This window comes from Lobosporangium transversale, assembly GCF_002105155.1.
Source record: "Lobosporangium transversale strain NRRL 3116 chromosome Unknown BCR41scaffold_46, whole genome shotgun sequence".
Lineage (NCBI taxonomy): Eukaryota > Fungi > Mortierellomycota > Mortierellomycetes > Mortierellales > Mortierellaceae > Lobosporangium > Lobosporangium transversale.
The window spans coordinates 322,062-335,032 of NW_019029024.1; the positions used below are offsets into that span (position 1 = coordinate 322,062).

At 40.3% G+C, this 12,971-nt stretch overlaps 6 protein-coding genes across 6 annotated transcripts; 3 read left to right on the top strand and 3 right to left on the bottom strand.

Annotated features, from left to right (window-relative positions):
• The first annotated feature begins 122 nt into the window (after positions 1–122).
• Positions 123–1,044, top strand: BCR41DRAFT_389300 (hypothetical protein). The gene is made up of 2 exons (XM_022028110.1): positions 123–817; positions 918–1,044. Exons 1-2 carry the CDS (start codon positions 186–188, stop codon positions 925–927), a joined length of 642 nt encoding a protein of 213 aa, XP_021877560.1. The 5' UTR covers positions 123–185; the 3' UTR covers positions 928–1,044.
• Positions 1,045–1,591: 547 nt separating this feature from the next.
• On the bottom strand, positions 1,592–2,858 carry BCR41DRAFT_361188 (hypothetical protein). Its single transcript, XM_022025481.1, has one exon. It carries the CDS (start codon positions 2,600–2,602, stop codon positions 1,772–1,774), a length of 831 nt encoding a protein of 276 aa, XP_021877561.1. The 5' UTR covers positions 2,603–2,858; the 3' UTR covers positions 1,592–1,771.
• Positions 2,859–4,662: 1,804 nt separating this feature from the next.
• Positions 4,663–5,713, bottom strand: BCR41DRAFT_361189 (hypothetical protein). Its single transcript, XM_022025482.1, has one exon. The coding sequence runs from the start codon at positions 5,568–5,570 to the stop codon at positions 4,722–4,724; it is 849 nt and encodes a 282-aa protein (XP_021877562.1). The 5' UTR covers positions 5,571–5,713; the 3' UTR covers positions 4,663–4,721.
• Positions 5,714–9,408: 3,695 nt separating this feature from the next.
• Positions 9,409–10,678, top strand: BCR41DRAFT_340909 (HAD-like domain-containing protein). The gene is made up of 2 exons (XM_022022222.1): positions 9,409–10,422; positions 10,515–10,678. Exons 1-2 carry the CDS (start codon positions 9,456–9,458, stop codon positions 10,622–10,624), a joined length of 1,077 nt encoding a protein of 358 aa, XP_021877563.1. The 5' UTR covers positions 9,409–9,455; the 3' UTR covers positions 10,625–10,678.
• A 110-nt stretch (positions 10,679–10,788) lies between these two features.
• BCR41DRAFT_425212 (hypothetical protein) lies at positions 10,789–11,750 on the bottom strand. Its single transcript, XM_022030551.1, has 2 exons — positions 11,364–11,750; positions 10,789–11,270 (listed from the first exon to the last, which is right to left on the bottom strand). The coding sequence occupies exons 1-2, from the start codon at positions 11,676–11,678 to the stop codon at positions 10,815–10,817; spliced, it is 771 nt and encodes a 256-aa protein (XP_021877564.1). The 5' UTR covers positions 11,679–11,750; the 3' UTR covers positions 10,789–10,814.
• A 606-nt stretch (positions 11,751–12,356) lies between these two features.
• Positions 12,357–12,968, top strand: BCR41DRAFT_374127 (hypothetical protein; the record flags this gene model as incomplete). The annotated part of the gene is made up of 3 exons (XM_022026845.1): positions 12,357–12,424; positions 12,538–12,733; positions 12,893–12,968. Coding segments are annotated over 3 exons (340 nt in total), but the record flags the coding sequence as incomplete, so codon positions are not given.
• Positions 12,969–12,971: the final 3 nt, after the last annotated feature.

The following is a 12,971-nucleotide window of genomic DNA, read 5'->3' on the forward strand; positions in this document are numbered from 1 at the left end:
AGTTTCTTACTGTGATGGCAGGTAAGGACAACACAAATCAAAATAAAGGAGCTAAATGAAGATAAGCCACCATAATAATTTCCCCTGCCAGACAAAGAGTTGAAGGCAGATCACCGTCATTTTTTTTTTTTCTCATTACACGTCTGTGGACTGGACTGACAGAAGGAAGGGATCTCTCCTATACAATGCTCCGTTCACTCTCAAAATGCAACACCGTTGTTGCTGCACTAGCGCAACGTCAAGTTACAGCCTCTAATAGATTGCCGGTCGTTGCTGGATTCCACAGTTCATCAAAGATCTACAATAACAATGACAGAAGCAATAGCAGTAGCGGCAATAGGAGCAGCAACAGTTTTTCAGATCTTCTTGCTACCTTACGCTCAAGCGATAACAGTAATAATAGTAGTAGCAGTGCCAGTAGTAGTAGCAGTGACAACACTAGGACCAGCAGTTTGTTTGGCAGCAACCGAGGCAATAACAGTCCACTCTCCTCGGCCACAAGCGGTCGTTCCGGCATGTCATTCTTTGGAGTGTCAACAGACAAGGCCAACACGACATCGAACCCAATTCATTTTGATATGAACCATCCAACGGAAGGACGTTCTTTTATAGTGAATAGCCCCACAGCCGTTGATCTGACTTACAGAAGGTTGCGTACAGCCTTGAATCAATCCAACATTAAACGGGAGCTTCGTCTGAAGAGGAATTACGAGAGTGGACATACAAGGATGAGACGTGAGAAACAAGAACGGAACCGAAAGCTGTTTGGTGCCATGGTCCGAAAGAAGATCGAACTGATTAAGTTGATGAAAATTCGGTATGTACATGGTTTTTTTTCTCTTTACAAGTAAAAAAAAAAAGTACTTCTTGGAATATTCGTTCTAATTTTTTTTTTTTACTTTTAATTCCTTTCTTAGTGGCATGTAAAAAAAATGCTTGAATGCACTACAAAAGCATCAATTGGCGGAATGAAGACATATATATATTTTAGAATCAATAAAGTCAACATTTGGGAAATAAAAAATCTATTTTGGAAGCAGCACCACATTATGTGAAGCAATCAGGCATAATAGGCAGGCTTTTATGTATCACTAAACATCTGAAGGAATGATACAGAAATAAAAATATACCACATGTGAGAGAGAAGCTGAGGGCGAAACACTTGTTCCTCGTGTGACAAAAAAAAAAAATTAATACAGCCGAAAACGCCGTCTCTCCTTCGCCCTCTTCTTCACGGCGAAGCAGACGACCCTTTTGATCCTATGCATTAATACCTTGTTTCTCATGATCATTGGATATACATTCTTGACATGACAAAAGGGGGGGAAAAAAGGGTTTATACAAAGGATATACGATTTATTCTTTTTAATACACGAGTCAGATAATCGAACAGTATGAATGATGATATGTTACAAAAAAAAAAAAAAAAAAAAAAAAAGAAAGAAAGAAAGAGATATTTACAAAGTCAGCATGGGCGCAGGCTATGCACCACACACTAAATACCACATTGAATCCGAGCGGCGAACAGAGATGAAGGAGAGAAGGGAGTGATGGTGGAGCTTTTTTTTTTTTTTTTTTTTTTTTTTTTTTGGTTGCGGTATCTATCACCAGCATCGTCATCATTGATGAATCAGAGAAAGAAACCAAAAATGCAAAAATGCATTGACTAAGTACGCACTAACGATTGTGAACGTGGACTTAATTTTTCCTTTTCCAAATGTTGAGACATGGTGATGTTTGTTTGTTTTTGTTTGTTTTTTGTGTTTGCTTCTTAGACGTTGCTGATGATCTGAGCTGACTCGCCATTAATTTTCTCAGGCAAGCCTGCGACAGGCGACAACTTGCGGATCATGCCTTTCCACATGGGATCAACCTGGTGTGGAGTCCTTTCATGGTTTCTGCTCTCCATAAACGTATACATGTCCTCATCTACTTCATTTTGGAGTCCGATGTCGTTTTCACCAAATTGATCTTCATATCCTTCTCCTTCATCCTCATCCTCTTCTTCTTCGACAAGGATTTGGCCCTCAATAGTGTCTTCAATTTCGTCGTCCGCGTCGGGCCTCAAAAAACCGTCAGCCTCTGTGTCCAACAACTCGTTCCCAGCATCGTCATCGTCCTCATCCAAAACTGCGTGGCCTTCGAGTGTGCGATCGGACCAGATTGGTTTCGACTCTTGTTGTGAAGGCCACGATGGTGGTGATGGATCAGTATTTATTGTTTGCTGCTGCTGTTGTGGTTGCTGCTGTGATTGTTGCTGTTGCGATCTGAACCATGACTCGGCAACGGTGTCGGATGATGATGCGAAGGGCGGTTCTTCTAGTCGTCGTCTTCGGATTTGTGCTCTTCCAGTTGATGTTGGTTGACGTTGAACCTGTTGTAGTTGCTGCTGTTGTTCCAGGAGTAATTGAGTTTCAGAAAGTTGCAATTGAGACAATGATGATAATGAAGAAGCTGAAAAAAAAGTTGCAGGATGTCGAGGAGCGATGGGCAGAAGTTTAGAGATAGGTGCAGCGTGTGATGATGGGCTTTGAAGGATCAGTAGAGAAAAGATCGTCGCAGCTAACAGCGAAGTATTGCTTAAACGTCTGTTTGAAATCATGTTTAATTATACGATGCTGTTGTTGTTTGTTGTTTGCGGTCGTTGCTATCGTTGTTGTCGTTGCTGCTGTTGTTGTTATTGTAGTAAAAGGGAGAGAAAATGTGAGCAAGAGCAAAAGGAATTGTCGATTTTTCTTCTTAAATGGACATGGAAGAAAGGGGAAGACAAAAAGACAAGCGAAAGAATGTATTGGAAGGCAGAATCAATGGACACCCTTTTTTATTGATGCAAGATTGGAATATTGTCGCGAGAGAACTGGAAGAAAAAAAAAAGGGAAGAGAATGAAAAAAGGTCCGATATTTATATGGGAGAGACAGTTTCAGCAAGGAGAAGTGTGGTGGTGGTAGGGGGGAGTCGAGGGGCTATAATGTATTCATGTTGTTATATAATGTTATAAAAACGAATTCAAATGTATATTTCAGTTCCAGTATTTTTAGCGGTGTAGCCATTGCAAAGCCTTCTACCCATATTCGTGTACATACACTATGAGCAAGATACATCATGGAACAATCACTATCTCCAATATACACGATTATAACCAAGAATAGCATCGATAAGTTTTTTTCTTTTTTTTTATATCAATCGCAGAACATCATGATCTCCCTAGGGCCTTGTAGCCTGATAAAAAGAACCAAGGAGTATGAGAAGAGGGAGGAAAGTGAAAGCTACGTAAAATAAGAAAAAGGGCCGGGTGCGTATGCATGCACTCGACATGCTCGATTACACAACGAATTTCTTCTGCAGTTCTTTTTAGTACACTTACGAGGCTTTTTTTTAATATCTCAGCTGCCCTCACATCTTTATCCCTTTCCTTCGATATGATCTTCTACATCCTCGGAAGTCATCTTTAACCAACCAGTCATAAATGGGGGAGGAGAAAACCAGCTCTTCTTAATGAAAAGAACCTACAGATAACTATGAGTTAATCAGTAGTAAAGATGATGCAAAAAAAAAAAAAAAAAAAAAAAAGCAATTAAGCAAATCAAGTCCAAAACAATCTTCTAATTTAGGATAAAATATAGACCCTGAAACTCCCCTCCATGGTGTGTGCTCAACTTTATTGTCAAGTAATCAACATCTGTCAGTAAACAAATATACTTCCAGCTCCAGCTCCAATTAATGCAATGTACCCTGAAAAAAAGGTTTTTTTTGTTGCCAGCGGATCATTGTCCCGAAATAAAATTATAATATATATATAACGTATACATATATATATGTGTTTTTTTTATTTTTTTATTTTTTTTTATTTTTTTTTATTTTTTTTTATTTTTTTTTATTTTTTTTTATTTTTTTTGGAAGATTGAAGTAAGAAACGAAGAGAAAGGCTGATTTTGTTTTATTTTTATTCCTTTCTTTTCCAAAATGGAGCCATGTCATAGTATTACATGGACAGGCATCCTTCTCTCTTCAGTAAGAAGAGTCCTAGCACTTGGTTTCAACCCTTGTGCATAGTGCAGAATACAAAAGACAGATACGCGAACAGTATCTGTAATATATATATTATCATATTATTTCATTCACAATCATAATGTATAATGATATTATGTTTCAAATAATTTTTTTTAAAAAAAAAAAAAAAAAAAAAAAAAAAAGAAAAGAAAAGAAAAGAAATAAAGAAAATGCACAAGTCTAATGAAGAAATAATCTTGAAGCTCATGAGCTTATTTATGGGACGATAGTGCGTCTACGGACATGGACATGGAGGTGAATGGGCTATATGGTTATATAGACTATAAATATAATAAAAGAAAAAAAAAAAAAAAAAAAAAAAAACGCGTTTTTTGCTCCTGTGACCCTAAAATTCCTTTTCTAGGGAGGCGCGAGAAAAACAAACACCTCAATGAAAACTTGGCACCATGTTTTGGTTGTACCAAGTAATGAACTTTTTTTTTTTTTTTTTTTTTTTTTTTCATCACCCCAAAGTTATGCATTGATGCTTTGACCCCTATTTTACCAACACACCCTTTTTTTTCCTTCTGTTTTTGTTTTTATCATAATCACACAACACATGTCATACCTTCATTTATAGGAATAAAACAATGCTTAAATAGAGAAAAGGAGTATAGGAGTATAGGAGCAATAATATTTATCTATAAAAGCTACATGAGAAAGCTATCAACTATGAACGCAGGCTGAAGCTACGCATGAGACCACCTCCGCTTGTTGGTGATTGCATACCAGTTGCATTAGGGGACATCGGTGGAGATACCAATCCCAAAGATGGATTCGCACGTTCAGTGCTGGGGGAATTCAGATAATGTTGGTGGAGTTGCTTTGCAGTCGCGTTCGCTGGAGGAGCAAAGATCTGTTGTAGATTCACAGGGTTGCGCTTCTTGGTTGAAGGTGATGTGGGGGAGAGCAATGTCTTTGGAGATGGATACTTCAAAGGAACGAGAGGCGTGCTCGCTGCAGATGACGGTGGTGGTGATGATGATGGTGATGAGGGTGCCTCTGTTGCGGTGGTGGCTATCATTGACATGGATGTATCGACAGACAACTTGGCCGGCGTCTCGCTCTTATTAGTAACACTGCTTGCTGTCTCATCCGGAAGTGTTGCTGTGACAGTAATACCAGTGTTTGCCTTGTCCTTAAGATGCCTCCACCATCCAACTGCAGACACAGCTGTACCTGCTGCCTGGAATTTCCTCCTCAGCGTCTTGACACCCATCTTGATTTCCTCAATCTCACTGCTACCAATTCCCAAATTTTGGCGAGGCTGGTGACCGTTCACAAGGAGTTGTTTTGATAAGCCTGGTTTGCCTTGAAGTCGAAGCAGAAAGTCTTCGATGACATACATGCGTTTGGCTTTAGCGTCAAAGGAGCTGTAGAGCTCTTTAGTTTCAGAAAGGAGCTGTGTAGATGCCTTATGGAACGCACTGATGCGGGAAGCAATGATCTCTAGGCGGGATTCAAGCATAGCTTCAAGAGCTAACTCTTCTGCTGTAAGGTCTTTTCTAGGTGGTGACATTGAGATGTATAAAGCGCTCAATAAAAGAAATCAGAGATGGCGTATGAAAAGTGGTTGAGGTAGGGAAAATAAAACAAAATAAAAAATAAAGAATGTGGTTTATAATAAAGCCAGAGTTAGAGGATGAGAATGAGAAATTGAACGTTACAGAAGCAGGCGCAAGGTATTAAAAAGTTCGTTTGTATTTATATCATTTATCTTTAGAGATTATGCACAGCTTACACCGTGGGGGATGACCAACAAATAAAAAAAATAAAAAAAACAATGAGGTGATATCAAGTCCGAGGGGCTGTTAGCGATGCAACAAAGGAGATAGGGGAAAGATCACACTCTCAGTCATTTTGTCATACAAACTTGATCATTGACGGAACGGAGCGAATAAAGGGGGGAGCAGGAGAGGGGATTTAGGGGCGTTGGGGGTTGGATGTTGGGTCAGGCACGACATGGTCATCGCATAAAGGGTAAAAAAATAGGGGGTGATAATTTGGGGATTACACCAGGCGGCATGTCAACATTTGAATCTGGTGTTGTTTTAAGACGGCCTCGTGAAGCATTTTGTAAGGTGCCAAAAGCATGTCCCTGAACACAGGCACGTTTTGGCCTCACTAAAAGACGTTATTGCTGGTTCCAAAAACCTAACGGTGTATGTTAGGTAACTAGGCCCGAGCTTCCTTCCTCATGCTCATAAACTTTACTTTTCAGTACCATCAGAATCTTAAATGCTCAGAGTTTGAATGACACCTTGTTATAATTAAGTAATTTAAACTTGAGTACAGGTTGGCAAACAAGGAGTTAAAGGCAAGTAAATTGTTACTATTTGATAGGCAATAAAGTCGATTTTTAAGTGTACCAGAGGGTATCAATATGGAAGTCATTTTAATGTTTAGAAAAGATGCGGGTACAAGTGTATGTGTTTCTAAAATGCCTTAGGTTCCCATATTCGAAGGTGCATTCAGTGCGCCAGTATAATTAATATTGCTCCTTTCTACCCGATGTTATTATCATCATTGTTGTTGCTGCTGTTGTTATTGCCATTCGAGATGCCATTGCTTTGATATGGTAATGGAGCATGAGGTCCTGGTACTGTCACTACAGCTCGGTACTGAGGCCATTCATTCTGTAGCCGCTCCATAGCTTTACGAATCGTACCTCGCATGTCTCTATGTAATGGAAGTTCAGGCTCTACCAGGTTTCTCTGGCTACTTTGGCATGTACCTGGTGGGCTGGAAGATGGCGAGTATGGTGGGTTCAAACCTTGGTTGCTCCTAGCGCCATCTCTATCACTGCTGCTGCTGCTGCTGCTGCTCGGCAAGGCTTCTGTTTCAGGATGAATGCACCATTGCGCATGCTTTGGTGCAAGTTTCCCAGATTCTTGTCCCTCAATTAAGTTTAAGTGACAATGATTTCGAAGAGAAAATCCATCCAAATAATACCTCGCCAAAATCCTCTCCAAGCTCCACATGCGCTCATTTATATGCGCACCTATACGCAAATCGATTAATTGGATCAGTTCACTTACTCGCGCCTCCGCCTCATCCCCACCCTCGCTGATGGGTGCCGGTGGCTGTAGTGACTGTGCCCTAAGTACTCCATTTTCCATTAAGTAATCGTTGACTGTCCCTGAGGATCCCATAGAGTACCTGCGCATTGGAAGATCCAGCTCATCATCAAAGCCCAAATGTGATGTTTTAGTTTCTATTTCACTATTGCTATTTCCATGGCTATAGTTCCCAACGGCGACGGCAGTGTTTGCAACTCTGTTCATGTTAATAATAGTACAGTGGCACTGAGAAACGCATCGAGAATTCTGTGTCATTGACTCATTTAGAGGCACACTGTCCAGCCCTGCGTCCTCTGCACTGCCATATATCTTTGAAAGCTGATTTTTAAAGAAGCTATTGACCGTCTTGTAAGCGCCTTTTGACTCTTCAGCCTTCTTAGGATACTGACTTGATTTAGGTGAGTTCCGTAAGACGTATTGTTGCATCACACCCCAGCTTCTGTATCTGCCATTGCCAAATAAAAAGACCCATCCTGTGAAAGCAATGGAGGCCATGCTAGGTTATTGAGAAATCAATATAATATAGAAGAAGCGATGTATGTAGAACGCAGCAGTCAGTATCAGTATAAACAAGGCGTCCTCTAGTAGGCTCCTCAATAGCATTAATATGCAAAACCATACCCTCCAACAGCACCCACAAGATCAGTCCATGAATAAAAGGGCTGATCGATATATTTCGTGATAACAAAGTTTTCCGGGGAAACCCCGGTGATTCCTATGATTTGTTGGTCGTGGAATGTTACGGACTGAAAATGTTGCTAATGATGAATGTAAACGAAGCGTCAGACAAATGTTACAGAAAAAAAAAAATATACGTGTACAGATAAACATTTCTTCATTTACTTGTACAAGAGTGTATTGGGGTCGAGTTACTGTACGATTTAATAAGACATGCTCACTATAATCAAATGTAAGAGTATTCATAGAGGCTACCAAAAGATAAACGCGAAAGCACGGAGAAGTGAATTGCATGGACAAAATGAGCTGTTAACCTTCATGAAAGGTGAACATAAATCCCATACAGGACGCGACATATTTCTATACTCACCGCCGAAAGCCGTACCGGGGCCTTTTCGTTTAATGACTTCGTTCTTGAGTTAAAGCGAAGGAGGCTGTAGGTCAGCGGATGTACCATATAAAAAACATAGAAAGAATGTTGCGAGCGATAGTCGGCCATTTACCAAAGCGATGTTGAGATCAGTGAGAGATGAACGTGTAACGTTTTCTTTACTCAGAGCTGTAAAAACAACTGCATTGAGTGTATTCTGCAAAGGACAGTCAAATAAAGGGGGGAATAAAAGTAAGTACATTGGCAGATCCAAGTCATAAAAGAGACATGTTATCCTATCTTACTGGGTCGGTTCCGTCGGAATTGCTTGCGAAGTAAAGACCTTGGGGTTGGAAGCTATGACACCTGTAGTGAGAAGGCACACCATATTGAGAAACCGGTGGATTTACTATTTTCATCATGTCTTTTGTAGTGAATACAGACAACACATCCACAGAAAATAGAATTAAAAATAAAAGCGAGAAGAAATTTTAGGAAACTCAATTGGACCTTTTTATAATTTGACAGGAATAAAGTACGAGACTTACGAGGAGGAGCGGGTCTTCCGGTTGAAGGCTTAACTGTGCCATTAGGATAGGTACCTCCAGTGCTGTGCAACTTAACTAGGACTTCATTCAATAGTGGGCTACATATTAAAGTATTCGGAAGAGGGATTCGAGCATTCTCCAACACGCTGACAGATACCAAGTTGACATTTTCTAAAATAGAGGCCATCTTAGGTATTAATGCCATAGTCAAGAGCCCAATTATGATGCAGAGGAGAATTAGACGAAGCACGAATTCATTGGTGATAGGACCACCACACAGTCGGACCCGGCCTGGCCTGTGCATTCGCGGCATGATGCTGATAGTGATGATATGGTATAGTAGCTATGATGTGTTGTCTCAGTATGATTTTTGAGGGTGGAAATAGGTCGCGGTGGATAGACTGATGATTATGAAAACACTTTGTAGTTAGGAGGAATATAGAGATGTGATGGGGAAGGCAGAAAAAGCAATAGGTGAAAAAGAGAAAAGATTGTTTCGTCAAAGTGAAAGCGAAAGGGAAAAGACTAGAAGAGAGACACCGCCTTCGATCTAGAAAAAAATAAGGGGGTTGCTTCGCCACTTTGGGAGGAGAAAAAAAAGCAGTCCGAAATTCATTATGGCTGTGCTTGTTTACATGCTTGATACAGAACAACAACGCCCTGACCGCAGCAATCTTAAAACCTTTTGTTACTGTGGACAAATACCACAAAGTACAATTACAGCCCTCATGCGTGCCACATCCACAGCATTGACTGCATCATTCTACTTTTATTTCACGTCCGCTTGCTCATCCAGAGTCTCATCCTCTCTTCCCTCTTCTTATCTTCATTCGAACAGGATCCATTACTTACATTCATTTCGCTTTTCCACTTCTTCTTATCTTAAGAAAATTAAACGACCTGTACCTATGAGTTCATCTCAGCCCCGCAGCAGCAGCAATTCTGGAAGCCACTCTTCTTCTGCTGAAGCCGCTGACCCACACCCAATCTTTTACAACGTATCCACTCGCACCTATCGTCCCACAAATGGGATTCGTAAAATCACTCCGTCCTATCTAGTCAAGGCCATGGAGGATCCTGTCACGTTGACGAGCCCTCAAAAGATCCTTGTCATCTTGGACCTGAATGGTACACTCTTTTATCGCAATAAGCAGCGCACTGTAACGAGCCGTCCTTACTTGGCTGAGTTCCTTGATTTCTTATTCAAACACTGTCGAGTCATGGTCTGGTCGAGTGCACAACCACATAGTGTGAAAGCCATGCTAAGCTTTGGGTTCGGTAACCGAGTCTCAAAGCTAGACCGTATCTGGACACGAAAAGATTTCAGACTACCTGATATTGATTATTCACGGAAGGTCTTGACGGTCAAGGATTTGGAGTTTGTTTGGGATGGGATTGAGCGGGAGAAGGCTCATGTGGCCACTTTGGTGAATGCAACAGATTCTTCTAAAGATGGCAAGTTTCTGGTCGATTTCGATCAAACAAACACAGTCTTAATTGACGACTCCAAAGACAAGGTCCAGCTACAGCCGCATAACGGCATAGCGCTCCGGGATTTTGATGCCGATCTGGCAAGGTCAGGAACAGATGACGAGTTGCTCAAAGTCAAGAAATATCTGGAGAAACTCATTTATCAGAAGAATGTCAGTGCGTACATGCGCCTTCATCCCTTCGATACGGACGCACCCCTAGAAGGTATTTGATATGGACTGATTTCTTATTTGTCATCATGGCGTTATTGTTTGATCAACTTATTAATCTCTTTTTTTTTAAAAAAAAAAACATAGATTATACTAATTCCACCGAGGATATTCCAGCTCACAACACATCCCGGCGAAGATCTTCAGAAGTTGAGGGTTTGATCGATCAACTGCAGAAAAACACTCTTACCAGCTGATCGCACATTGAAAACTCGGCTTCATATTCGTGTTTACCTTTGCATATTCATACCTATAACTTTTTTTTTTTTTTTTTTTTTTTAGTCGTATCAATGATAGCTTAGTTACTCCTCCTTCACTTTTCTTTCGACTCGTATTGATTTTTGTTTTTATTTTATTCCTTGTTCCTTTTTTTTTCTTTTTTTTCCTTCATGGCACTACTGCTGAGTCTGCTGATGTCGAGTTCTGTTGTTCATTTACTGAAGATAACAATTCGCGATTGATCTTTGCAATAAGCTCATTTGTGCTCTGCTTTAATAAATCTGCAGCATTCAACCATGTATCCAGTTCCTTTTCCTCGCCATAAACTACGTTTTTGAATGGCACTTGTGAAGATGAGATGCCAGCTTTGGTCAGATAATGAAATTGTCGCCTTAATCCTGACTGGATCTCATCCACAAGTGTAGCATATCCTGTAGCTAATGTTTCAAACTTCTTGGCCCGCTCATCTGCATATTCCTGAACCATGGCTTTGCGCGCTTCCGGTGAAAGCGAGGTTGCAGCTAAAAGACGTTTTCCGACTTCTTCGTTCTCTTCTTCTTCGTCATCATCACCGCTCAAGATTTGGATCGCCTGTCCTGCTGTCTCAAGAAGTTGAACGATTCTCTAATAAAAGTACATCATGGTCACCATCAGTCCAGTCCATAATGTTTTATATACACTCTTGTTTTTTTTTTTTTTTTTTTTTTTTTTTTTTACCCTTTCGAGTCCACGAAGCTCTAGAATTCGGGTTGCACTGGTCTGATTATTATCTTCTTTCAAGATCGAATCAACGCCGTCTGTATCATCTTGGTTCTTTTTGCGACGTGTATAATCATCATAAGCTTGATATATATATCCATCATTTACAGTTCGCCTTGGCTTTGATTTTGAACGTGCTGTTGTTGTCTGCGATCGTGATTGTGATTGTGATTGTGATTGTGATTGTGAATCAGAATATTCTGTTGCATCAGATGCAAGCGAAGAAGAAGGATGGGATGATCCAGGAGGGCTAGCCATATTTGTGTCTTCCATGGCTTTTTTTTTCTATAAAATAATTAATATTCCTGTAATGGTTATTACTGCGTCTTTTCTGCTTTGTTCGCCTCTTGAAGTTTCTTGTTATTTAAAATATGAAGAATACAATTTAAGAATCTCAAGTGGCGAAGTGGCTCAGCCACGTTTTAGAAGCAACGCGCTTTTTTTCTTTTTTTTACATTATATTTGCAGGCTCTCGAAGCCGTTTTTTAGGATGGGTTTTATCATACAATATGCTTCAATTAATACCCATCCTGACTGGACTGACAGCTGCTTGAGCTCACGCCTCTATCTTGCCCCAGACACTCTCTTGCAAGTTGAGGATGTGGAAACCTGTAATAAAATGTGAATCACAGAAGAAGTAAAGAACTAGAGACTGGAAATCGCATTGGTAAGTAAGGACCAAGGAAGCTGGATGCGGTGGGCTGTAGAAAGAATGTTATACTGTTCTAGAAGCAGCCCCGGACGAATAAGAATGATTATTATTGCCACATCAAGGAGCCATAATTAAGAGGAAAAAAAAAAAAAAAAAAAAAAAAAAGAGATGTCTACGGGACCGTAATAATGTATTCATCCTTTATTTATCTCTTTCACCTCCTGGTTTTCTTTTCTTATCACTTTTCCACACAATTGCCCATACTTTCAAGCAGCTTTTAACTTTCCTTGCTCCCCACCATGAAGCCTACATTCTTTGTTGCTGGACTGTTGTCTCTAGGTCTTGCCTCACAGGCAGAGCTTATGCGGTAAAAATTAATACTTTCTTAATCCCTTCATTGAGCTATGAGATCATCAATGTGTCTCATTGATTTCCTACTCATACGGCTGCGTGCCCTGTTTTGGTTTGGGGTGTTTTTAGTATCGATCTCAAAAAAACCAAAATGACACCTGCAGAGAAGATGGAAGCCTATTTAGAGGCAAGACCGTACCTAGCTCGCAAGTACTTTGGTTCATCATCAAAAGAGTACATGTCAGAAGCTACTCAGAACTTTGGCTTCGATGCCGATGGAAAATCAACCCATGGCGTGCCTCTTTCCAACTACATGAATGCACAGGTAAAGTATTTAATTTTTTGCAACCATTCCAAACTGCGCATGATTCATACACCAGAAATCTCAACGGAGCACCAAATTGAGATTCTTTAATGGCTTAATTTTCATACTGTACATTTCTTTTTACCCTTTTTTTTTTTTTTTTTTTTATTTCCCTCTCAGTATTATGGCGATATCACTGTTGGCACGCCTCCTCAGACCTTTTCCGTCATCTTTGACACGGGTTCATCCAACTCTGGTT